Source organism: Dipodomys spectabilis, unplaced genomic scaffold, assembly GCF_019054845.1.
Source record: "Dipodomys spectabilis isolate Male_0828 unplaced genomic scaffold, ASM1905484v1 ptg000215l, whole genome shotgun sequence".
NCBI lineage: Eukaryota > Metazoa > Chordata > Mammalia > Rodentia > Heteromyidae > Dipodomys > Dipodomys spectabilis.
In genome coordinates, this window is record NW_024870892.1 from 6,833,906 (window position 1) to 6,860,405 (window position 26,500).

The window sequence follows — 26,500 nt, forward strand, 5'->3', positions numbered from 1 at the left end:
GTGTGTGACCACCGGCACGAGCAGTGCCCGGCAGTGCTGCCTTCTATGACCTCTGGTCACTTTAGCATGAAGCCAATTTAACTATGTCAAATATTTCAACGAAAGTTTAACAGTATGGACTAAAAACCATCAACTCACGATTCTGGTTACTTTAAAATTTGGTATGCTGTATCGCAAATACATTAGTAACTATTCCTAGATGGAAATAAGCAAATAAATGGAATCATTAAAAAAAAAGATAAAAACATTACTAAATGTCCATTTGTACAGTCAAAACATTAGCAACATCCGAAATTACTTCAGTTAAATAAATACGTGTATTTTTAACCCTTTGGTATCCAACTTTTATATATAATTATAGAGCTTATACGTATTTTTCAGTTAGCAATAGGAAGAAACAATTTTTTTTCAAAGTTTCTACCTGAATAAATTTGGTGCCAAGTTTTCAAGTTCATTTACTGAGGACAGTTTCATATTTAACTGAGCCACAACTGTTTGCATACATTAAAACATAAAAAGCATGATCATGAAGTCTGATAAAATAGCAAAGCGAAGAGCACTGGGATTTAGAAACTACTGGTTTGATATACATGTACCATCTTCATATAAAAGTGAAGGTTAAAGAGATACTGAAATTTGTACAAAAAGTAATCAAAGCTTCCATCTAACTCAGCCAACAGCTATGGAGTACTGATAGGCGGCATGTGAACATGTGCTCCTCTCTGGTGGACAGATCTGAAGCAGCTGCCTCAGAAGGCCTGTCCTCCATACTGTGGCCTCTGGGTGAAGAAAAAAGGAGCAGGAAGTAGCAAGGCCAGACAAATCTGCAGAAGTGACAATCAGACACGGAAGCAAGTACTAGAATATGAGGAAGACTAGTTCACAGTATCTATAACATAACTAGTTTAAGTCAAAATTCTAATAAATCTCGTGTTATAACACGAAGACTATTCTGAAGGGCCAATAAGTAAATGATGAACAGGAACAACCAATTTCAAAAATGAGTGGCTGAGACAGCAAACCTGGGTTGCACTTCTGCTCATAACAATTGCAATACTAAATGCGCGCTCATCATGTCTTTGCTGAGTTTTGCTTTGAGACATAGCTCTATGACAGCATAAAGTTAAGAAAGCATGACCAGGATTGAGGCACACAAACTACTTCTGTCTTAACTAAAGATGCTAAATGCCCACCTGCTGGTCTTGCAGCACTGTGAGCTATGCCTTAGATTCCTGCTGTCACAGACAGCTGTGCCCATTTTCTTATCCAGGCAAATCCTAACAGGCATAGCTGGTGAGACTCCTTCAGTTTAAAGTAGTTTTATCAGCAGAAGGTAGCCAGCCTGCTCTGGCTACCACAGAGCACAGGGCTTCTGGAGAAACCCTTTCCTGCAGAGGGTAGGGTATCAAGCACTGGCATCTGCACCAAGTGTGATTCAGACAGGAGCAGAAGTGTCAGGGGTGCAAGTGATCTCCCCATCTTAAAAGCCCTTTGCTCCTAGCTAAGAAACAGGCAAAGCTGTAATATAGGCAGTTGCTGGGCACTTTCTCTCTCAAGAAAATAAAAGACAAAGTAGCCAAAAGGTTAAATGTACAGCTTAAGATCTGCTACAGTAGCAACAGGTGTTAGTAGTAACAGCAGACAGTCACCAAATTTTTGAGTTTTTCTTCAAAATCATATTACTCTAATCTTACACTGTTAATTTATTCTATCATCCAAAGAAAGAAATGAGGGAATATTTTTCTGTCTTGGTACAGGCCCTTCTTCTAATCAAAATGTAAGGGTAAAGAAAGCAGCAATGGAACTCTAATACTACACAAAAGAAGACTAAGGACAACTACAATTTACTCTGACACAGGCCTAGACACTTGAAGGCACGCAAACATGTAGTCTGGTTACAGGACTGAGACTTAACCCCATGTATTTTAAGTTTTAGGTGTAATGGTTAAGTGTTAACCACCATTACATATGCCAGACATAGAAACGCATGTGAAAAAGATAACTTGGCACCAAAACTCAGATTTAAATTAAAAGAAGAAAACAAAAGTCCATTAACATACTCACGTGTGGTGCTAGAAAATTTAATACGATGCACAGCAGCTGAAATGCGTTACCTTAGGGTTGCAACCTACATTAACCAGTGAGTGTTAACAACCGTTCTGGCCACAGACACTTAGCACACGACCACTGCCTCACTGTCTGGGGACCAAAACAACTGAAACTGTGGCCACTGTCAGGTAGCAGATGGACGAAAAACAGGAATTAAGAGCAAAATTATTTTTTAAAATAGTGGTATGAGGCAGCTTTTAATCTACTCATAGAAAAAACTTATCTCTTAAATACTGTAGAATACAGAACAATCTGATCCATCCTGAACAGGGGAAAAAGTAAGTAATTCTATACCTCAATTCTATATCTCAAAATTAAAGTAAAATTTGCCAGGACTACACTTATCCATACGAACAGCATCACAAGGCATAAGACAGGCCTAAGTACCATCATCTTGGGAATTCAAACAGCTACACTCTAAACGAGATGGGATGAATTATAAAATAAGTGCTTATAAGATATAACAAAGCAATTCTTAGCTTACCAGCAAAACTGACATTTTAACTAGATGTTAAGACTAAATAACCACATACACAAAGTCAATAAATCATGATTACTTGTGTTCTATCTCCAGGTCAAAGATAATTTTTAAGAATTGCTTTTGGTTAGGTAGCTCAGGCTAGCATTTCTTCTAAAAAAATAAATAAATAAAAGTGAGAGCTCAGTCCAGGGCAGTCACCATAATGCAGGGTCTCGAGGGGAGGTTCCTGTACTGAGGAGGGGAACTACGCGAGGCCATGCTCAGCCACACCTGGTGGAAAAGAGACACTTGAGGGTCCTGTAATCAAGGACAGAATCGTAAATAAAAGATGCTCATATTTTAAAAGACACCTACTATAAAAAAGGACATAGTGATATTTATTGGCTCAAAGGATTAAGCTATCCATTAAAATGAAAGTAACATCTTTGTAATAAAATGTTTAGGACCAATCAGAGTGTTGTTTAGAAAGTTAAGAGGTCTAATTTTAATTATCCATTATTCCCATAATAATTAAGCAATTTAATCAATTATGTTATATGACTCTGTATTTTAGTCATAGTTAATAAAATTTCATCCATAACTTTATTGAGAATCACATTTTAAAACAATATAATCATATTATCAACTGCTTTTACATTACCTTGTCATACTACATATAAAGTCACAAGGGTCCCTGCAATGAGCAGTTAATACTGGCCATATTTATAACACTGACTTACTACAAAAGTAAAGGATGGAAACTCAAACTAATGGCAAATGTTGCCAGTGGTACTGGAACGGAAGCTGAGGAACTGAGCCAGAGAGCACAGCCTCTGCTACACAGACATGCCTAGATGGCTTAACCTACATGGTTTTGCTGTCCATCTATGTGCAGTATTTATTGTAATACAGAGTCAAACAAGGAAATGGAAACCAAAGGGTTAAACTAGTCTGTGGCTTTTACTTCTCCCAAAGCCATTAGAATAAAGTGATTTCTAATTAATTATTTATGAATTATTTGTAACATTTAACGTAAAATTTAAAAAGCTGGTACTTCATTTGTTATGTTGGTCATGAGAGCTCTATAGCTCACACTTGACATTTAAGGAAGGAAAATCGTATCCATTTTGTTAATGCTGTGAACTGCAGAAAAAAAGTTTTAGAATATGCACATCTTCAAGAGAAATTTAAAACAAGTAAATCTCATGCCTTAACAAATGCTACCTAATAATTTTCATATAAGATCATACTTCTTTATTAACAATTAAAAATCAAATGCTAAGACTGTATTTATCTAGCTGATATCCTAGATACTATCATTTATCAAAACATGAGGTTTGCAGTATCAACTCCAAGTCTCAAATTGTTATTGTACTTGGTTCCATTTTATAAAGGAACCAGTAAGCCATAACTGGCTTTAGAGCAGTAATGTTCTCACGTTTTCCAAGATGAAGAAATCAAGACTTAGGAAAAGCCACAGTCCTCAGAGGACTGTTTCAAACTGGAGAAGCCTGCAGAGGTTCTTTGCCAACCAAGAGCCTCATGCTTGTTCTGAAACAATAACCTAGCCAAGAGAATTGTGAAGACCTGCTGCCACAGTGAAATAACAAATGAGTGGCTGAGTTGGATGTCCAGTTCCAACTCTAAGTGACTTTCTCTCCATACTAATGTGCTTGTTCTACATAGCCACTGAGGCTACTGTGAAAGAAGGGTCCCTCTGCTCATGATCAACTTAGCTCATAATTTTCCTTACCAACAACTGATCTACAAGGCTAAACTGTATTCACTCTAGACACAAGTCCTAGGGCTTCTGCTTACTCTACATGCTTCCTTTCAATAGAGCACCTTGATTACAAGTCTAGCTGGGAGGAATAATCCAGGGTACTTACTCGGCTTGAGCCCCATTGGCCACCAGGGTACTGATGCACTCCAGGCTCCCTGATCGGGCTGCTTTGTGAATGGGAGTTTCTCCCTCACAGTCCTGAAACACACAATGCACTTACTCAGATCTCCCAAAACCTCTCACACTGTGAAAGTCAGAGTAATTAGTACAGATGTGTGATGTGTGTGTCTGTACACTAAGTACAGAGTAATTAGTAATTAGGTCAGCTGCCTTCCCACTGATCTCCAAAATGAAACAAAATGGTAAGCAAAATAGAACAAAGACATGTATTCAAAGGGAAGATGGAAGCAGGGAAGGTGATGCTCTCCACACTGTTTAGCTACAGATCAATGACCATAATTCCTATGCCCTCTTCTAGAGTAACGGCATGAATGCAGTCACTGGTGATTTGAAAGTCATTTTATCCTAAACCATGACACAATGTTTTGTATACAAATCCCAAATCACTGTCATATAAGAAAAATTCACGTTAGAGCAGCAATCTAATCCAATTCATAGCACATAAAAACTAACTCACAACCCAACCTATCCATGCTCCACATCTGCTACCATAGTGCTCACGAGCCAAAATATCTGCCTCTGCCTGAGGAAGCATATGGGAGGCATATAGTTTGAGGTCAGAGGGCGGAACAAAGAGGAAGAACACAAGGTCAGACAGGACACGCTTCCTAGTCAAAACAGACCTGTTTTAGTAAAGATACTGATGGAGGCAGCAAGGGACAAAGGCAGGAGTCTATTGCTGGCATCCAAAAAAGATGAACATGTTTATATGCATGAATAAATGAAAAAACAAAACCCTGAAATAACAACATTCCTAGGCTGTCAGATCAGTAGAAGACAGACACAGTAACTACAATTAATCATCTAAGCAATCAAGAGAAGGGGTCATTTCTGCTAGGAACATGAGTTTAAGGCTTCATCTACGAAAGCCTGGTAACAAAGCTGGGGCAGTATTTGAATCAATCCCGTTTCAATGCTACTGGGAGATACAGTTGGCACAATATGGAATAAAGACTTAAAATGCAGGGATGGGTAACTGTGAATGATGCATGGCACTTGGAAAACAGCTCATTCATAAGCTAAGTAAATTTCTCAGCTCTTCTCCACTGCATATGAATTCTCAAGAAAAGCTGGGGTGTGGGCCTCCCAAATAAAAAGAAAACAGAGTAACACATGACTGTTAGTTTGACACAAACCTCAATAGGGTCTAAGGGGAATAGGGAATATAAGGTGGCATTAAACTCCAGAAAGAAAATGTTCCCTTTCAAAAGGAACAGAATGGCCAACCTCTGTTTGTGATGGCTGTCTGGGGAACTAGCTAGCGAACTTATATTTAAAAGAACAAAACACCTTCCTAAAGAGGAAGGACAGGAGAAGTGGTTTATAATAAACACATATCACATGAAAAATAGCACTGAGAAAAACTGCCAGGAAAACTGCAACTCAGATAGACAAGCTCCACAAAATACCCTTAAGGAAGAAAAGAAATTCTCAAAGCTAATATTAGAAGATGATGAAAAATTCGAAATTTGCTACACCATTTCAAAAAAAGAATGGGATGTTAGCAGAGAAAATATAATCACTGTGTCACACAAAGAACTGTTGAGGTAGATGAAACTGGACAGACACCTGCAGGAGCTGGGGCCTTCATCGAGACAGATGTGTCCTGCAGCACGTGATTTTCACTTTCATTTGAATAAATGTTTTGTCATTTTCAGTTTCCAGTAAGTTTGCAGTAAGATTCTAGAACTGTTGAATACTCCAGAAGAAAGGGCCAGGGATAGAAGACAGAAGACAGACAGGGCACTTTGACGCTTAATTTCTAACATAAAGAGCACAAACTGGAGATATATAGCAAGGCTGGTTAACACAGGCACTGAAAATACATCTCACAAAAGCCAGCTTTATGTCCTCTTTGGGGAAGCCCACAATGAGGAGCCAGACAATATTTTGTCATCTCACAACTCACCTGACAGATGGCTACAGGAAAAACGAATGTGGCCTGCCAGCAGTGAACACGCTCATAAGGAAGCAGAAATCTACGGTGGATTCTAAGTTAAAGTGCTCTAACAGCAAAGGCAAATTTGGACCTGGCTTTTTAAAGTGGGAAACAAGATAAGTCATCTACCTCTAGAGGAACCAATGATGTGCTAACACAGCTGAAGAGTTGCTGTGACCTCAAGAGCCAACAGAAGAGGTCCCAGTCTACTCCAAACTACAGCACTAACTAGTGTCAGAGACTTAGCCCTATGCTCCATATACCGTGATGCCCTAAAACCCTCCTGGAAGAAATTCTAGGATGCTTTTAAGGGTTCCCGCAGCGCTCTGGCACACATGCAAAGTGGGCTATGCATCTGAATACATGTAAGGCTGAAGGGAGAGGAGCTGTGGTTCTGTACTGGGGAGCACAGTGCAGAAGGCGATGTTACGAGGTACTCAAGGGACAGTGCAAGACACACCCATCTACCTTCAGCCCACATGCTCAACACCTGTTGACAATACTCAGCTGCTTTGGAATGCTGGTTGGAAAGCTGCTGCTACACTGAATAATGTCTGAAAAACTACCAGACAATTTCTTTAGAACACACTGAACTTGATATGTAAAATTTAACACTCTATATTTAGATTCCATGTTATTTACATCCATGGAACTGTCCTTTTAAAATTGTTATTATAAAATGATGTACACAGGGGTGACAGTCACATAAGTCAGGTAATGAGTAGTACATTTCTTCTGGGACAGGGACACCCCTTCCCCTGCCCTCTCCCAGTATTGTCTGTATTTTATTGATGACGACTCAGTTGTATGTCTGAGGCTACAGTGACAAGGCAGTGGAAGCAATGTTCATTTACTCAGAAACCAGAAGCCAAGAGTACAGGATATGATGTTAATGGATGTGGGAACTCTAGAGCCCTGTGGGGGCTGTGCCTGGCTGCAGGAGACTTGGCAGCATGCTTAAAGTATGAACACAGTGGAAAATTACTGGCTGAAATACACAGGATTATGAGCGCTTGACCTTTTGCTCTAATTCCTGTCAACAGACAGAGCCCCTGAATGCACTTAACTTAGCGAGGGAATTCCTGGATCTCTTACTGAAACTGTGCTTCCTGTCTTTTGTCATCTACCCCTTCTCAGATGCCTCCTTTTGTCTACTTTCCTGTAATCCCCCTTTGCTGCTATCCAGCAAGGTGGACACACAGGAGACAATTCACATGAATTGAAACAACAAAAAGGTGGAGAGCACACTTCTAAAGAAATGTGAGTGGAAAGGAAAGGAAGGAAAGAGAACATGAAAAATATAAAAACAAAAAACAAAAACTGTCTCTACTCTTCATGTCTGAAACCCCAGACCTCTTTCAATACTGCCATTTTTACGAGGAGTTGCATACAGAGAACAGCTTGTCAATTACGCCTTGCAACTCTTTTCTCAACTTGGCCTTCAAGTGGGTATGTTCAGTACTTTGTTCAGTGGACTATGTTCAGTACTTTACACCTGGTTATAATCAAAGAATGAACCTTAGGAAAAAGAAAAATAGCACAGAGGAAAGAGTTCCTCTGCACACAAAGAACCTTAATGACTGAGTGGGAAAGCATACAACACCAAGAAAACCACCACCATGCCAAGGATACGCCTCCCTCAGGAGACCGAGTGTCAGGCAGCCATGATCCATCTGCTGGATGCTTCTCTACTCAGAGCTGACAACTTAAGGGCTCACATGTGCCTTTCACTTAGGTGAGAAAATGTGACTATATACCATGAAAATCCTGGCACATACATACATTGCCATACATACACACTGCCATCTTTATACTTGACCTTAAATACAAACTCCTATGAAAACCTTAGCATACACATACACCATCATTTCATTTACTTCTTTTTAAAAAATTTCTTTTTGAATTCAGGGCCTGAACTTCTTTGCTCAAGGCTAATGCTCTACCACCAGAGACACAGTTCCAATTCTAGCTTTTTGTTGGTTAACTGGAAGCAAGAGTTTCAAGGACTTTCCTGCCTGGGCTGGCTTCGAACCATGATCATCAGATCTCAGGCTCCTAAAGTAATTAGAATTACAGGAATGAGCCAGGTGCTGGTGGCTCACACTTATAATCCTAGCTACTCAGGGGGCTGAGATCTGAGGATCAAGGTTCAAAGTCAGCCTGGGCAGGAAAGTCCATGAGACTCTTATCTCCAATAAACCATTCAGAAAACCAGAAGTGGTGCTGTGGCTCTGGTGGTAGATTGCTAGCCATGAGCTGAAGAGCTGAACAGCATCCAGGCCCAGGGTTCAAGCCCCATGACCCACCAAAAACAAACAAACAAAACAAAACAAGTAAAGAATTACAGGCATGAGCCACCAGTACCCAGCTGTATAATCTTAAATACAAACTATGTGCACCATTATCACTTCTTCCTCAGTAAATGAGAATGACTTTTCTGTATCTACCCGTGATCTAACTTATATCTTAAGCAAAACAAATTCACCTTGAAGAGGACTTAAGCCATCTTTTTGCTAGTCAGGGTGTGTTTTTACAGTGTATGTGTGAAGTCAAGGGAAGACAGCATTGAACACAAGCCAAGAAACCTGGGCTTTAGGCCAACTACCTTCAATTACAAGCTGTGACCTTGGGGAAATCACCAGACCTCAGCAGAAGATTTTAGTGAGTCACATAATAGGTGAAGGCACACTACAGACAGAATGCATGCTTCTAGAAAGGGCCTATTATCCAAGATAACTGGAGTAAATTCTAACTGGCCTTAGGAAATATACCAAACTCTGATGAATGTCTCAATTTAAAACAATGCCATGTGAGGAAGAAACAACAAAAGTCTTACCGGTTTGTTAATGTTGGCCCCCGCTTGAATTAGCCAGACTAGGCACTGAGGATGTCCCCCAAAAGCAGCAATGTGCGCTGGGGTCTGGGCGTAGCGCGTGGTGGAGGTGTTCAGTGTGGCTCCAGCTCTCACCAACTGGATTAAGCACTCCAACTTTGAAAGAGGGGAGGGGGAGAGGGAAGCAGGCAGACATGTCAGCTTACTATTAATACTCCACAATAATCTAGGCCTTTCTCTTACCAATTTTAAGAGAATAAATTTAGTACTTCCTCCCCAATCTTATGAAAACTTTAAAAGGCATTTAGAACTTTTCCCTTGTTCTTATTTAGAAAATGGGCAAACAGAAAGGGAGGGAAGCAGGATTTTTTGAACATGTCAAAGATTTTATTTACCTTATTATTCATGAGAACCATGCTGATGTAATAACCATTCAGAGAAGCACAATCTTATATGAAGAACTATGAGATTGATTTACAGTGATACAAAACTGGCTTTTCTAAGAGGAAAAGTCAACTGAACTTCCAAAGGACATTTTAAAATGAATAAAGGAAGGTGGGCGCCAGTGGCTCACACCTGTAATCCTAGCTACTCAGGAGGCTGAGATCTGAGGATCATGGTTCAAAGCCAGCCTCGGCAAGGAAAGTCCATGAGACTCTTATCTCCAATAAACCACTAGAAAACAGGAAGTGGTGCTGTGGCTCAAGTGGTAGAGCGCTCGCATTGAGCTGAAGGGCTGAGGGATAGCACCCAAGCCCAGAGTTCAAGCCCCACGACCGACCAAAAATAAACAAATGAATAAAATAAAATGCATAAAGGAAGAAAGGGAAGGAGGGAGAATGCAGTCAAGAAATCCTTGTATATACCACAAAATTAAGAAAAATAAGAGAAAGGGTGGGCCAAAGGAGGGTGAAATTGTTGAAGGGGTAACATACATCAAGATGCATTGTATACATTGCTTTGTTAAGTGGAAAAAATTCAATACATATCCTACAAGAGTAAGAAAAGTAAGGGAAGGGGTGAGCTGGGTAAAAATGTGGATCAAGATGCACTGTATTCTTAAACTGCTTTGTTGAATGGCAACTCCTTTGGACAACTACTTAGACAATAATATTTTTTAAAGACTTTAGAGCAAAACAATATCTTTATTGTCCTTCAATTGGAAAAGTGAAAATTCAGAAATGATTTGCCTATATTATTCAAAGGTTTTTATTAGGACTTTTGTACATATAATAAAAATATTAGCTGGGTGACAGTGGCTCACACCTGTAATCCTAGCTACTCAGAAAGTTGAGATCTGAGGACTGAAATTTGAAGCCAGCTTGGGCAGGAAAGTCTGTGAAGCTCTTTCCTCCAAATAACTACCAAAAAGCTGAAGTAAGGTTTTGGCTCAAGTGGTAGAACACTTATCTTTGAGCAAAAAAGCTCTGGAACAGAGCCCAGGCCCTGAGTTCAAGCCCTGGTACACCTGAATCATGTGCAGGCACACACACACTCACATGAATAAAATTTAGAAATATTAAATGGTGGCAGGCTGTTAGGTTACAAGAATTTGTGTAGCCAACCAAGATTGCTTCCCATCCTTACTGTCCGTACCTGCACATAAGCAGCACTGGCTGATCTGAAGCTCACTCTGTATATTACTTTCTTAAGATTTTTAAAACTGTGAATGTAGGAAGAAAATGGCGCCCTCAAACCCCAAAACAAAAGGTACCACACAGCTCAGCTCTGTGCGGAACAGGTGACTTATGTGAAGCAGGGCAAGCTAAGACAGACTATGGGCAGGTCCAGATACTACAGCTGGCCTCTGAGACCACCACAATCAACAGACCTACAGCAAGTGCAAAGTGCCTACCTACTATCTGCTGACTGTTAGGTTCACCCACCATAACACAGGTAGTGAATATGCTGTGCCTGACTGCAAGAAAGAGGACAGCCTTTACTACCAGGACAAAAAGTACCCCGAGTCTTCCTTACCCTCCTCACTGAGGCCAACAGATGCTTTTGTGACTGAACTCTCTACAGTGGGAAGTGTGCAGATTTAAAGCAGGGTATCTTTGATAAGCTGGAAAGGCAGTGAAGGCCCAGAGCTGCCTTTATTTTACTCAGAGAAAAATGAACGTACTAACTAGTGATAAGATAAGCAGGTTCTAACTTAATATGAATGTACAGAGAAGGAGCGCGCGGTGGAGGGTGGGGGTGGAGAACGTGGTTAATCGCAGGGCTGGCTGGGAATGTGGCTCAGTGGTAGAGTGCTTGCTTAGGATGGGAAGCCCCGGGTCTGATTCCTCAGCACCCCATAAGCAGAAAATGCGGCAAGTGGTGCTGTGGCTGAAGTGGTAGAACGCTAGCCTTGAGCAAAAAAGTAGCTCAGTGCCTAGCCCTGAGTTCATGCCCAGAACTGGCAAAAAAAAAAAAAAAAGGCACAAAAGCGGTTCATCTTTAACACCAGACTTCTCTTGCCTAGACATGTGTTCAGTTTAGAAGCTGAGTTTGTAACTGTTTTTAAATACCACGCTACCTACTTAAAAGCAGAGTGTAATCAGAGATTTACAACAAAGGTCGGTCCCGGGGGAGGAGACGGCTTCACAAAGGAGCAGCTACATGGGGCACCAGTTTCTCGACGGCGCACCACTGGGTCCCACACAAAGGCCGGCGCCGGCCAGCCGGCCAGGGGCCGGGGCCCGGGCCCCCTCCCGGCCGGGGCGTGGGAACCGGGCCCAGAGGCCCGGGGCAAGGCCTCCTCCGGGGTACCACGCGGGTCCCCGAGGAGGCCAAGGGCTCGGGGTCCTCCGACGCTGGCTTGGAAGGCGATCCCGGTGGATTCACACGCGTGCACACTCCCAGCAAGCCCGCCGCTGGCTTAACCCGGTAAGGCTGCGGGCACCCTGGGGCCCCGCACACCGCCGGCGCCCACGGCGCGGAGGAGGGCGGACCCATCGGGCGGCGGCCCGCGCAGGCCATCTCCACCGCAGGCCCCCGGAGATACGCGCGCCGAACCCGCGCCGCGCCCCCCCCTCACCAGGACCCCCGCCGACCCCCGCGCCCGCCACGCGCGCCACGCGCGTCCCCCCCCCCCCGCAGTCCCGCCGCCAAGCCGCGGAAGATGGCGCCGCGGCGCGCGCCCACCTTGCCAAAGTGCGCGGCCCAGTGCACGGGCGTCCAGCCGTAGAAGGCGTCCTCGGCCGCCAGCTGCGCGCGCGGCGTGCGCGGCAGCAGCGAGCAGAGCGCCGCCAGGTCGCCGTCGCGGCAGGCGCGGTGCAGCGGGAAGCGGAGCGACAGCAGCTCCTCGCTGGAGAAGCCCGCCTCCACGCCGGCGCCCGCCGCCGCCGCCATGATGGGCCGCTGCGGAGGGAGCGCGGGCTAACGGCACGCGAGCGCCGGCCGCCCAGGCCCGCGAAGCCGCCGCGCCCGAGCACAAAGGAGAAACGCCGAGCCTCCGACGCCGCCGCGTCCGCGTCCCGCCCGCCCAGTCGAGCGCGGCGCGCGCCGGGGTGGAGCCGGGCGCCGGGGGCGGGGCCTGCACGGAGGGGCGGGGTTTATCTGGGGTCAGAGCCTGAGGCAGCGCTGACTGAGATTGACGCCTGGGGCGGTGCCTGGCGAGGGGGCGGGGCCTAGCTGTGATCGAAGCCTGAGGCTGCAAAGACTGAGTCGCTCTGTTCAGAGCGGGGCCTGAGGCTATGGGGCGGGCTGGAGCGCGATGGACAGCCGAGAGGACCAGTAATGAGGCCGACTCGGTGCCGCCGCAAGGCGGGACGGGGCCGGACGTGGGGCTGTGAGGCCCTCGCGCCGAGCCCAGCCCGGAGGCCTGGGCCCTAGGCGGCAGGTGTGAGTGGCTGGCAGCGAGCCCTGAGCGCCCCCAGTTAGAGCTTCCGGGACGCCTGCGGGGGCCGGGGCCGGGGCCGGGGCCGGGGCCGCCCCTTCCCGGGAGCCGCGCGGGGCGCGGGCAGGTCGTCGACAGGTTGTCCCCTCCCCCGTCGGCGAGTCGTCCCTCACACCGCAGCCCCGCCGTCGGGGGGGGGGGGCGTGCCTCACACCCCCCCGCCCCGTGGACGCCGCGGGTCGCTGTGCGGTCGCCGGGTTGCGCCGCGGGCCCGCGCAGGCCCGAGTGCGGTGGAGGGCCAGGTCTTCAGGGAGCACGTTTTTTCTGGTTTCCCCGGCGTGGAAGCCTCCCCGCGGCGTTTACGGGTGGCTAATCTGGGTGTGCGTCTCGCCGTCGTCGCGTCTGCCTGTAGCTTTCCTTGTGTAGATGGCGTTTCCTTTGACCAGAGCTACTCGATGGACTTCCAGCTTCCCGCAGGAAACGCGAGACTGAACGCGCCTCGTGGAAAAAAACAGCAGTGTGTACGTTCAGAGTCGGACCCTGTCTTCTCAAGCTCGTAATTTATTAGGTGAGGAGAGAGGAGCACCCAGTGACACACACACACACATTACACACATATAATTTATATCTATACATATATGCATTTTTGTCGGTTGTGGGGCTTGAACTCTCGGCTTGGGCGCTGTCCCTCAGCTCCATCCCCAGGCTCAAGACTGGCGCTTTACCATTTTGAGCCAAAGCGCTTCTGGTGGTTCATTGGAGACAAGAGTCTGACAAACATTCCTACCTCGACTGCCTTTGAGCCCCGATCCTCAGGTTTCCTGGCTTCAAGTAATATATGTATTTTTTGTTTGGACCAAAATGGTAAAAACTTGGACTCTTAAGTCATTTCAAGCTTTCTTCACTCTAAAATTCTATTTCTTGATAGATGCCCCATTGATTTTAATCTAGTTATTGTCTCTTTAGGACCGTCCCCTGGTAATGACTTCCATTCATCTTAGGCAAAAAGTCCCATTCTACAAAATGAGGTAAGCCCACCTTGTTTCATATACCAATAGAGGGGATTGCTGATTACCATGTATTCATGGTTGCGAGTCTGAGGTAGATAAGCCAACTTGCAGAGCTCCAGATCATACTCAGACCTAGTTTCTGGGTCTGCCTAGCCTAGTGCCCATCTGTCTTAGCTCTGGGGAGTTCCTTTGGTTCCTGGAACACTTCTCTTTTACCAATAAGAACTTCCTCTGTAGGCAGGCAGCTTTATCTGGTTTCTTGTTTCCTGTTATCCCCAAATGAAACAATGTAAAAACTAGTCAAGTAAATGTTACTTTCTGTTTTAACCTTATGAAAGCCTCCCTGGAAAAAAAAAAATAAGGTCTTGCCTGGGGCTGGAGGGAGAACTCAAAGGTAGACCACTTCAGAGGCTCCGGGTTAGTCCCAGCATCTCTCTATCAAAAGGTAACTTAATAAGAGGTGTCTGAGGCAGCATCTCTGCTTTTTCACTCTTGCTAATTAGTAAACTGCCAGATAGTTACTTTGTTGCCTTGTGTAGAAGGTGCTTGGTGCTTCTATCTAAGCCCTGGAGCCTTTCTGCTTCTCTAATTGCTGTATCCCAAGAACCCAGGATAGCACCCAGCCTGCATCTAGTATTCCATCTACACTTGCTGAATGATGTAATTCTTGAAGCCGTTGATAGCTCCTTTACAGAAAGGGGGCACATATAGAAGAAAGATCTCAATTACAAAGAACATAAAAATTCTAGAAATGAGGCAGGTCATGTTGGCCCACTCTTGTGGTCCAAGCTATTCAGAGGGTAGAAATAGGAGGCTCCAGGGTGGAAGCTGGCTTGGGCAAAGTTGAGAGAGATTCTATTCTGAATTTTTCCTATTGTATCTTCTTTGTGTCTTACTAAAACAGCGATTAGCACAAATACTCTCCCGGTTTATTTTGGTTCATGGTTCCAGAGGTTCCAGTCCAAGATTAGTGCTGGACTTGACCATTGTAGGAGTGTATGGTAGATGAGACTGCTAACTTGGTAAGAATGGAGGCAGAGACGGAGAGGCAGGGGCCCAGTCTCCATCAAGGGCACACCTCCAATAACCCAAGGACTTTTGGCTACCCTCTCTCCTGCAACAGTGCCACTCGGGGACCAAGCCTTTTACACATGGACTTTGGGGGATGTACATCCAAACATGACAGATACCCTGGAAAACAGGACAGGGTACCCGTGGGCCTGCTCCCTAAGGAAAGGGCCAGTAGAGAGTGGCTGGGAGTGGTCCCTGGGGTGAGATGTCATGCTGGTGGCTTCCTGACACCCTGACTTTTAATTTACCATCCATATAGTCCTTTCAAATGTTTCCGGCTGATTCATTAATTCCCTTATGTCACTGCCATAGAGAAAAGTTCCTAGCAGGTCATTGCTATTATTAAAAGATGCTTCATTGGGTCCACCTAGGAAAGGGATTGGGACACACCCACATCCTCCCCTCCCCCCCCCCACAGATGGGGCCAGGAAGTCCTCAAGTTACCACTAGAGGCTCAGATGGGTATGCTTAGCTTTCAAGCAGAGGCTTTTGCCTGGCCACTAGCCAACCCAACACTGGTACCCAGTGTACCTTGATCAGCCTTCCTGAGAATGTTGTGATTATGTTTACTCCATAAGTAGAGTACAGAAACAAGACTCTAGGATGAGAACGCTTTTGCCTTCTCATAGTTGAAGTGACCCTTGCCTGTCAGTGCCGACATTGAGCCAGTGAATGCTGTGTCAGAGTGGTCTCCACCTGAAAGACAAATACTTGATTGTTATCTAGAACTTTCCACCACCCTTCCTGGTGCTTATACAATTAAGACCAGTCTCCACATGTGAGCAGTAGGATTCCAGGGAAACAGCCAGAAGTGGGACAGAGGCCAAGGAAACAGCATAGCTCAGGCAGTGGCATACTGCCAGGATAGTTCATTTCTCATTATGTCAGCCTTCTCCTTTCTTTGTAAGATGAGTGTAAGGTCCTTTGCTGGAAAGAGTTCTTTAGCCTCACTAGCTTAGTTTCCTCATACATGAAAGGAATACTGTAATCATCCTGTGTAGGTAAAATGGACACCACCAACGTCAGAGGAAATGAAATGGACGTTTACATTTTGAAGTCATAGGTTACTAGCCATTCTCCAAAATGCCCTTATTAATTTGCACCTCTATTTGTTTACAGAAATCTGTTACCATTTCTTGTTAGGTTTTTAAAAAGAGGTAGCCGAATAAGAACTGCACCACACACGTGGTATTCAGGTAAGGGGTAGGTTTATTCATCGTTCAGGCTGGCACCAGGCCATCTTGGTCCTCCACATGATGGGGAAAGGCCTGGGAAAGAGAGAAAGAGAGCTGGGGAAAAGAGCTAAGAGAGAGCTAGAAAAGAGAAAATAGCTAGAAAAGAGAAGAGCTAGAAAAGAGCAGAGAGAGCAGAGAGAGGGCGTCTGGGCCTGGGGTAGACCTTATCTAGGGTATGGGCGGAGAAAGGTGTGGCCACATCAAATTCAGATGTGACCTCATTGGATGCAGATGTGACCTCTTCCAGGTGTCCCAGTTGCCTAGGTAACGCAGATACTGGGTGGAGACTTTGCTTCAAGGAGGGTGGAGTCTGCTAGCCATCCGGGAGCAGACCTTACAATTCTTTCTTTTCTTTTTTTATTTTTTTGTCTGTCATGGGGCTTGAAATCTGGGCCTGGGTGCCATCCCTCAGCTCTTTAGCTCAAGGTGAGCACTCTACCACTTGAGCCACAGCATCACTTCTGGTTTTCTGGTGGTTTATTGGAGATGAGTCTCACAGACTTTCCTGCCCGGGCTGGCTTTGAACCGCAATCCTCAAATCTCAGCCTCTTAACTAGCTAGGATGACAGGCGTGAGCCACTGGTGTTCTGCTGTTACCAATTCTTTTTGTTGTTAGGTGTTGCTCTCAGGTATTTCCACCCCCGCCCCCAAGGCTAAATTACAGTGGTGATGGCCTCCAGGGTTGTCTTTGTGAGGATCTGGACTCACTCTGAGTACGGGTCAGCTATTACTATGTCCCTGGTTCCCACTCTGTTCCTCTGTACTGCAGTATAGTCTGGGAGATTGCCTCTCCTGGGCACGGCACAGAATTCTCACTTTTCACAGGGACTTGATCCCCTGACACGGCTCCTATTTTTTTTTTTTTTTTTTTTCCGGTCATGGGACTTGAACTCTGAGCCTGGGCGCTGTACCTCAGTTCTTCAGCTCAAGCTAGCACTCTACCACTTGAACCACAGCGCCACTTCCGGTTTTCTGTTCGTTTATTGGAGATAAGAGTCTCACAGACTTTCCTGCTCAGGCTGGCTTTGAACCTTGATCCTCAGATCTTCAGCCTCTTGAGTAGCTAGGATTACAGGCATGAGCCACTAGCGCCTGCCCCGCTCATCTTAAATGGGAAATGATCCCTTCCTCTTAGTTTTCAAGTACAGCAGAGATCAGAATGTAACTTTTAACTGATTCCTTACTGAGTTCAGGTTTGCATATGTTGGCGAGGATATGATACTGTAAATACTAACTGGAATAACTGGGAACCAGCCCATGGAACCCAAGACTTAGAACTGAGCCCCAGCCTGCCTCTTTGTAGCAGTAGGCAGAAAAAGTTAAACCTATTACTGAGTATTCTTTTTTCACATGAAGTCATGACCATGGTAACTGCAAGTTCTGTGTTCCATTTTTATGCGTAGTTTTGAGCCTCTATAACATAACACTCAAATCACACATCACATTCCACATGATCACTTGACTGATAGATGAAAGGTCGGAAAGCCTAAATAGGGTAAAAGAGTAAAGGAACTATAGGAGTAAAAGGGGGAAATGAAAAATGTCACTGTGGGCAGTCAGGTATTCTGATCACAAAACAGTGAGTCGAGGTTAGAGTGGGAAGCAGTGATTGTGTTAGGCAGGATCTGGGACAGTTGGGAGTTTGTCACCAGGTGGAGAGGCCTTAATGAATACATCAGAGTGGCCCATGGCAAACTGTGGGGCTGGTGTTATGTGCTGTGATCTGAAGAGTTGTTTGTGTACCTAGCTTGGTTTGCCCTGGTCTGCTAGGTCAAGTTCAAAAACCGGGTGGTGTTGTGTCCAAAACCGGGTGGTGGTTGTTCAGTTGCATCCTATTCCTGTTGTCTACAACTCTTTGACTGGAACCAGCTCTGCACTTTGGACAGCCTTGCACCTGAGCTGCTGTGACAACTGAGTTCACTAACACTTCATCTGACCACGGGCAGTGACAGTCTGTCTGCAACTGTGCCCACTCTTTTCTTTGTCCTTTATTGGGTCCCTTTGAAGTCTCCTCTGCTTTAATACTGTCTTACCATTCTGCAGTCTACATGTCCTGTTGTGTGAAATACAAAGTGTGAACTTAAAGTTAATATTCTTAGTTAATATTAGAATAAAGGAACTTGGGTGTGCTAGTAGTTACAAGTCCCAAGTGAAATAAAATAGTATTTGGAAAATAAAGCCAACAGAATTGTTACAGCTTATGCACTTACTGTTATTCAGTGACATTATGGAAAGACACAGATATGGCTAGCTGACACAGCTTGCTCATGACACAATAGGTTGGCCACTGGTTTTTTTTTTTTTGAAACACCTCCTTCCTGGTTTTTTCAACAGATCAGCTTTCTGTTTGATTTCTTGAGTATTCAAGATCCCTCAGGGCTGTGGCTTCTGTCTTTGGTTAGCCACTTGCATTTTCTTCCATACTTTCAGGCTCTATATGCTCATGACTCTGCAGTTGATCTTTCTAGCTTAATCTCTTCCTGACTCCAGACAGCCCCAGCTCAGAAATACAAAGGCTGACTTGGTATCTCTTAGCATCTCCATGTCTGCCCCCAAAGCAGTCTTTGAGTTCCCCCCAAGGCACACCTGTCACCCCTCACCCCCAAGCATTCTCTAGCTTTGTGACACTGGTGTTTATCTGCTGGCTGCAGTGTAGCCCCTACAGATCAACCCTCCACCCCCTCATGTAATCCATGCATGCCTTGGTCTCTCCAAGTAAAACCTCCGGTCTCTCTACTTCCTTTCTATCCCTTCCTGCTGTTCTGCATGCTCTTGATAAAACTGATGTAATATCTATTCACTGTTTCTAGCAACAGCTGGGGGCCTTTTCAAAGTGAAAATCGAATAATAGCATTAGAAGAAAGCATTCCAGTGCCTTTGTGTTGAACTTAGAACAAAATCTGAATGGTACAGAGGCTTGCCTTGCTTTGTTGGACCTCTGCCAGTTTCCTCAATCCTGCTGTCTGCGATCGTGGGGTTCTGGTCCTGGGGGCTTCTCCCACCGCGATGGACAAGCCTGCAGAGCACAGACTCACACTGGTGCAATGTCTTTTATAGCCATTGTACAGACACTCTTTGTTTCCTGGGCATTTTCTTGCTTTGGTCTCTTCCTGTCCCTCGTCACTGAGATAATCTTATTTCTCATTTACTCTCTGGTCCCTGGAGAGTAGGTCTTGCCTGTAGAGACAGGTCTTTGTTCATAGCGGTTACTTATAGCAGTGAACTGATTAATAGGTAATTTTTACTAATTTTCTAGTAGAATTGCATGTTGAGGAGTTGGAAAGTTGTTTTTTTTTTTCCCTTTTTTTTTTTGGTTGGTCATGGGGCTTGAACTCTGGGCCTGAATGCTGTCCCTGAACTCTTCAGTTCAAGGCTAGTGCTCTACTACTTGAGACACTGTGCTACTCAGTTTTCTGAGTGGTTTATTGGAGATAACAGTCTCATGGACTTTCCTGCCCAGGCTGGCTTTGAACCCCGATCCTCAGATCTCAGCCTCCTGAGTAGCTAGGATTACAGGCGTGAGCCACGGGCACCTGGAGTTTTTTTACATCCTTGATTGTGGTGGCTGGTGAAACTGATAACTGAGGAGTCTATCTCTGCTGCAGGGAGGTGAGGAAAACCCCAGGGTCTCTGTAGAGTCTGAAGAACGAGCCCTTTTAGTCCCAGGTAGCCTGACCCTCTGCCCAGGAATAATGACCTGTGAAACAAGAACACAGAACTTGCAGTTACCATGGTCATGACTTCATGTGAAAAAAGAATACTCAGTAATAGAGGATTAGGTTTAACTTTCTTCCTGCCTACTGCTACAAAGGTCTTGTACACCTGCCTGCCACCTGTGCCCTGGGGGCTATCCCACTGCTCCATTCGGGGACCTGCTTTCTCCCAGCCCCTTCATTGCTGCCATCAAATTAGACTGTAGGTTCTGTCCACAGTTGACCTTCCTCCTGAGTCTAGTTTAGGTTTCCTTTTGTTATTAGTAATCCACACACACACACACACACACACACACACACAGAAAACTATGACTATACACATACTACATGTCTTTGAAGACATGCATTGATGCCCATCCTGTTAAGACAATGGCAAGAACTTACTTTTGAATCCTCGGGTTTGAACTCACACTCTGCACCTGCTAGGCAGGTGCCCTCCTACTTCAGCCATGCCCCCAGCTCTTCTGACTTTTTTTTTCAGATGGATCCTTGTACTTTTGCCCAGGGCTAGCATTGGATCTTAGTCCTCCTTCCTATAATTCCCTATTTGCTGGGATTAAAGGTGTGTGCTACTATGCCCAGTTTCAATTAGGTTTTCATTTCATTTCTGCTTGTTTTAAGGGAAAAAAAAATCTCACATTATCGATAACAATATTTAAATATGCTAATTTTATTTGGCACTCCATAAATGTAGTTCACATGGGGTGATGAGCAGCCTACTTTGTTCTCACCCTAAGGTGGTCTTGTTTGCTCACTCTATGCTCGATTTCCCCTTGTTGGCTCGGGCTTTCAGCATGATTTTGTGCAGCTTTCGAGTGTTCTTCAGATGACTTCCTGTGTGGAAAAAAGATTTTCCCGAGAAAGGTGCAGATGTTTCACTGATTGTTACCTCTTTCTGAATGTCAGACTTCATGGTTCCCCTTTTTTTTAAATAAGTTTTTTATTGTGAAAATACTGTACAGAGGGGTTACAATCACATGAACAAGGTAATGAGTACATTTCTTATCAAGCATTGTTGCCTCCTCCTTTGTTTTCCCCCTACCATCCCTTCCCTCTTCATGGTTCCCTTTTAACAAAGAGACTGTTATAATCGGTAGCCTCTTTGATGACAGGCAGGGAAGGGGTGGTCTTTGGGAACCCATCCAGGTATGGTCCTCCCACCTCCTGTGTGTCAAACTCTGCTCACACCCTGCAAACATCATCACCTTCCATCTCCTTGGTACCCAGAATCGAGGCTAAGATGTCCTCTGAGGACCAACGGACTGAGGCCCAGGACCTGTATGTGATCACTTGGCAAGGTCACTCCCAGGTCCTTGTACAGGCAGGCCAATGTGGGATTTGAACTCAGGTCCTATCTACTCCAAAGCCTGTGCTCTTATCCTCAGCCCCATTTCCTACGGCTAAGTTGGCCTCTGCATCCACACGGAACTGAGGAGACCAGTGAGAGAGATTGTTGGGTTCAGTTTCCCAGGAGAACGCTGTGTGGCTGGAGGAGAGAGCAGTAAGTAGGGAGTGTCCAGGGGGTGTGGAAAAGATGAAGCACTGATGGGGCTGGGAAGGTGGCTCAGTGGTAGAGCGCTTGCCTTGCATGCATGAGGCCCTGGGTTCGATTCCTCAGCACCACATAAGCAAAAAGAAAAAAGCCGGAAGTGGCGCTGTGGCTCAAGTGGTAGAGCACTAGCCTTGAGCTGAAGAGCTGAGGGACAGCGCCCAAGCCCAGAGTTCAGGGCCCATGACCAGACCAAAAAAAAAAAAAAAAGATAAAGCACTGATTGGTACCATGGCCACTGCCCTTGAATTTGACAAAGCTTAGGTGCCTGACCAGCAGCCACTATGGAGCTTTGCTCTGGCAACTTGGAGGCTGAGCAATCTGCTTCTCCCAGTGATGCTCAGAAGAGACCCAGAGCTGCTCGGAAGAGACCCAGAGCTCTGGGAGCTCCCAGGCCAGCTGCCCATTATCCACAAACCAATAGGAACAGAAGTTCTGCTTACCTATAGCTCTTCGAAGACTGTCAATGATTTTCTCCAGAGCTGTAAGGCTTTTAATCTGAAAAAGTATTTCTTTCTCTTCTTCTATGAAAAAATTAAGGACAATGATCAAGATTTGGCAAACAAGCCTTAGTTTCAAACTTCTTTTAAATTAGCCAAACTAGCCCAGACCCTGCAGCCTATACCCTTCACTTGCTTCCAAGTTCCTGTATCCCTTTATATTCTTTTTTTTTTTTTTTGGTCCGGTCGTGGGGCCTGAACTCTGGGCCTGGGAGCTGTCCCTCAGCTCTTCAGCTCAAGGCCAGCGCTCTACCACTTGAGCCACAATGCCACTTCTGGCTTTTTTCTTTTTTCTTATGTGGTGCTGAGGAATCGAACCCAGGGCCTCATGCATGCAAGGCAAGCACTCTACCACTGAGCCACCTTCCCAGCTCCCCTTTATATTCTTAATAAGTGGTTTTGTTTTTAATTTCCCATCAGTTCAAAATGCTGGGAGGGCTGACTGGGCCTCATGAGAGAGAGTAAGCAGATTCTGTGCATTCACTTGCAGGTCTACAGTGGGTCACTACTGTCCACTTCTTACTTTCATGTTCTAAGGCCATCCTATGAACAGCTATTATAATAGGGCAAATACCATTAAGACCAAATATAAATGCTAAAAATAAAAAAATCAAACACCAGGAAAAAAAGAAATCACATTATAAATTTCACATGGTTCAGAAAACAGAGTGAGCAGATTTTTAGTTATCCCTGTGCTGATAACTCAACTTCCTCCTGAGAGATTCATTCCTTTAAAACCTTCTTTGCATGCTGGGAATGTGGCTTAGTGGTAGAGCACTTGCCTAGCATACATGAAGCTCTGGGTTCATGTCCTCAGTACCATGTACACAGAAAAATCCAGAAGTGAGTGGCACTGTGGCTCAAGTGGTAGAGTGCTAGCCTTGAGCAAAAGAAGCTCAAGGACAGTGCTCAGGCCCTGAATTTAAGCCCCAGGACTGGCAAAAACAAAAACAAAGAAACTTCTTTGCCTTATAATTCCATGGGGACACAATTGTGAAGTCCTCAGTTTTTATAATCATGGAAGTCAGTGGTAGAGCTCAGTGAGCTTTGAACAAGGACCGTGAATTTTAGATCTCTTCTGTTTATGAAGGAAATTAACATAGGGCCAACTGTCAGGAGTCAGACTTTTTTTTTGTCCATTGTGGGGCTTGAATTCTGGGCCTAGGTGCTGTCCCTGAGCTCTTCAGCCTAAGGCAAGCACTCTACCACTTGAGCCACAGAGGCACTTCTAGTTTTCTGGTGGTTTATTGGAGATAAGAGTCTCACGGACTTTCCTGCCTGGGCTGGCTTGGAACCAGAGTCCTCAGATCTCAGCCTCCTGAGTAGCTAGGATTACAAGTATGAGCCACTGGTCCCCAGCAGGAGTTAGACTTTGTGTGGGTATCTGTTGGATCCTTAGAGAAGAGGATTGGGGTGCTGAGTGGTGGTCCAGCTGAGACACCCTGCCTGTGAGGGCAGGGGCACAAGGATTTTCTGGCTGTCAGTGGTATCTGGGCTTCTCTGAGCACCATTGGAGGAGAGCAGAGAATGGACATCTTCGGCAGGAGAAGCCCTTGGGAGGCCATGGGACAAGTAGATGTGTGTATGTGTGTGTGGAGTGGGGAGGGCAAGTCCCCAGGTGCTCCAAGTTTGGGACCTGGACCACTCTGATCTTTAGCAATATTTGAATCTGGATGCAAAAATACTTAGCAAATACAAATTAAATAAAACAAAACTGAGGGGTATATTGTAAAGAAAGTAGTGCTCAGTGCAGGAATGCAAGGTTGGTTTAAATAAAAACATCAATTTTTTTTCACCATTTTCACATAACAAAAAAATGCACTTCATAGTAATTTCAATATAGTGGGAAAAACATTTGAAAAAGTTCCCAATAAAAACTCTCAACAACATAAGATAGGGGCTGGGAAGTTGGTTCAGTGGAAGAGTGCTTGTCTTGCATGCATGAGGCCCTGGGTTTGATTCCTCAGCACCACATAAGCAGAAAAAAAGCCAGAAGTGGCGCTGTGGCTCAAGTGGTTGAGCAATAGCCTTGAGCTGAAGAGCTGAGGGACAGTGCCCAGGCCCAGAGTTCAGACCCCACGACTGGACCCCCCCCCAAAAAACAAAAAAAACATAAGATAGACGTTAAAAGCATTCTCAAACTAATCAAGTACATCTATAAGAAACTCCCATCCAACAATGTACTGAAGGACAAAATACTTAAATTCGTTTCTCAGTGAGATAGGAATGAGCTCTCTTTGGCAGGGCTCTTGTTAGGTGACAGTTTTCTCATGCTTCTACCATGTTTCTCAGCAGCATCCATGCCAGGATTCCAGACTGCATTTCTCTCTGCTTGACCAGAATGTACAGACAGGACCAAACCAGATCTCAAGCTTCATAATCCCATGTTTATAAATTCCAAGGCAATGTCAAAAGACAATTGACTAAGGAAAAATATTTGCACCATATATCACAGACAAGATACATCATCTTAGCCTGGTACCAGTGGCTCACCCCTGTAATCCTAGCTACTCAGGAAGCTGAGATCTGAGGATCGCCGTTCAAAGCCAGCCCGGGCAGGAAAAGTCATGAAACACTTAGCTCCAATAAACCACCAGAAAACTGGAAGTGGCACTGTGGCTCAAATGGTAGAGAGCTCATCTTGAGCTGAAGAGCTCAGGGACAGAGTATAGGCCCAGAGGTCAAGCCCCATGACCATTAACAAAAACAAAAAATACATCATTTTCCTTCATGCATTAAAAAAAAAGTCTCCAGAAATAAGAGTTGTGAAGAAGAGAAAGGCATACCAATGGACAATTCACAGAAATATGTGCAAATGATCCATATATGTGAGAAATGCTTCAGTTGACTTAAATGTAGATTGAGGGGGTTGGGAAGGTGGCTCAGTGGTAGAGTGCTTGCCTTGCATGCATAAGGCCCTGGGTTCAATTCCTTAGCACCACATAAATAGAAAAAGCTGGAAGTGGTGCTGTGGCTCAAGCAGTAGATCACTAGCCTTGAGCTAAAGGGCTGAGGGACAGCCCCCAGGCCGAGTTCAAGCCCCACAACCGTCAAAAAAAAAAAAAAAAGAAATGTAGACTGAAACACCGAAGTGCCATTTCTCATCTTCAGTCTGCTGAAACTAGAAATGTACTGAGAATATATTCTGTAGCCAGAGCTGGGGTTTAGTAGTGTTAGTCCATGCTGGTGGAAATGCAGACATTTGAGCCTCCTTCGGGGAAAGGGAATGACCTGAATATAGCTGTGTGTACCCTTACATTTTAACTCAGTAATGCATTTATGGAAATACACCCTGAAAATACACTTCCAACAATATGAAAATATATAAGAGCAGATACCCATCAGGGCATTGCTTGTAATTGCATGGTACTAGAAATTACCCAATGCATAGGAGAGTGGTTGAATAAATTACGTAGAATATTCTCCACAGCAGGAGCTATGCAATCATAAAAGTAAATGATGAGGAAGATATCTATAATTAGTATGGATTGATTTACAACATATAATTGTAGGTTTATTTAAAAAGGTACAAAATATCTGTAGTGTGATGCCTTTCATGTAAGAAAGAAGGTGCAAGAACATACACATTGCCAGGCACTGGTGGCTCATGCCTGTAATCCTAGCTACTCAGGAGGCTGAGATCTGAGGATGGCTGTTCAAAGCCAGTCCAGGCAGAAAAGTCTCCACTGAGACTCTTATCTACAATTAACCACTAGAAACCAGAAGTGGAACTGTGGCTCAAAATGGTAGAGCAGGAAGTGGCGCTGTAGCTCAAGTGGTAGAGCGCTCACCTTGAGCTGAAGAGCTGAGGGACAGCTCCCAGGCCCAGAGTTCAAGCCCCATGACCGACAAAAAAAAAAAAAAATGGTAGAGCACTAGCCTTGAGTGAAAAAAGCACAGGGACAGAGCCCAAGCCCTGAGTTCAAACCCTACAACTGACAAAAGCAAAGAAAAAGCACATGGACCTGCTCAACCAAGACAAGGAATATGGGAGGATAAATTAGCAAAAGGACTGACCCACCAGACACAAGTAGGAACAGGATAGGGATATTAGAGGAAGTTATAACACTTCTAGGAACATTGCTTTTTGTATTAGAGCCAGGGAAATGTTTCTTATACTCTGAAATAAGCCAAGGCAAGTAGGATAGAAGGAGGCCCAAAATGGAACAGACGCCTCCAAGGAATATTAGGTGTAAATAGCATAATCACACGGAAGAGGGTGAGAGAGAAAGAACTCTGGAAAACAGAATTTGACTATGCAGAGAAAAATGTAAAGCAAAAGAGTATATGCAAAT

At 44.9% G+C, this 26,500-nt stretch overlaps 1 protein-coding gene across 1 annotated transcript in view; it reads right to left on the reverse strand.

Moving 5' to 3' along the window:
- Nucleotides 1–12,750, reverse strand: part of Ankrd10 (ankyrin repeat domain 10) — a 31,880-nt gene extending 19,130 nt beyond the window's left edge. Inside the window, exons 1-3 of the mRNA XM_042697255.1 lie at nucleotides 12,434–12,750; nucleotides 9,308–9,460; nucleotides 4,459–4,550 (exon numbers count right to left, since the gene is read on the reverse strand). Coding sequence (XP_042553189.1) covers nucleotides 4,459–4,550; nucleotides 9,308–9,460; nucleotides 12,434–12,640 — 452 coding nt within the window. The 5' untranslated portion in view covers nucleotides 12,641–12,750. The remainder of the gene's footprint in view (nucleotides 1–4,458; nucleotides 4,551–9,307; nucleotides 9,461–12,433) is intronic.
- Between the last annotated feature and the right edge of the window lie 13,750 nt (nucleotides 12,751–26,500).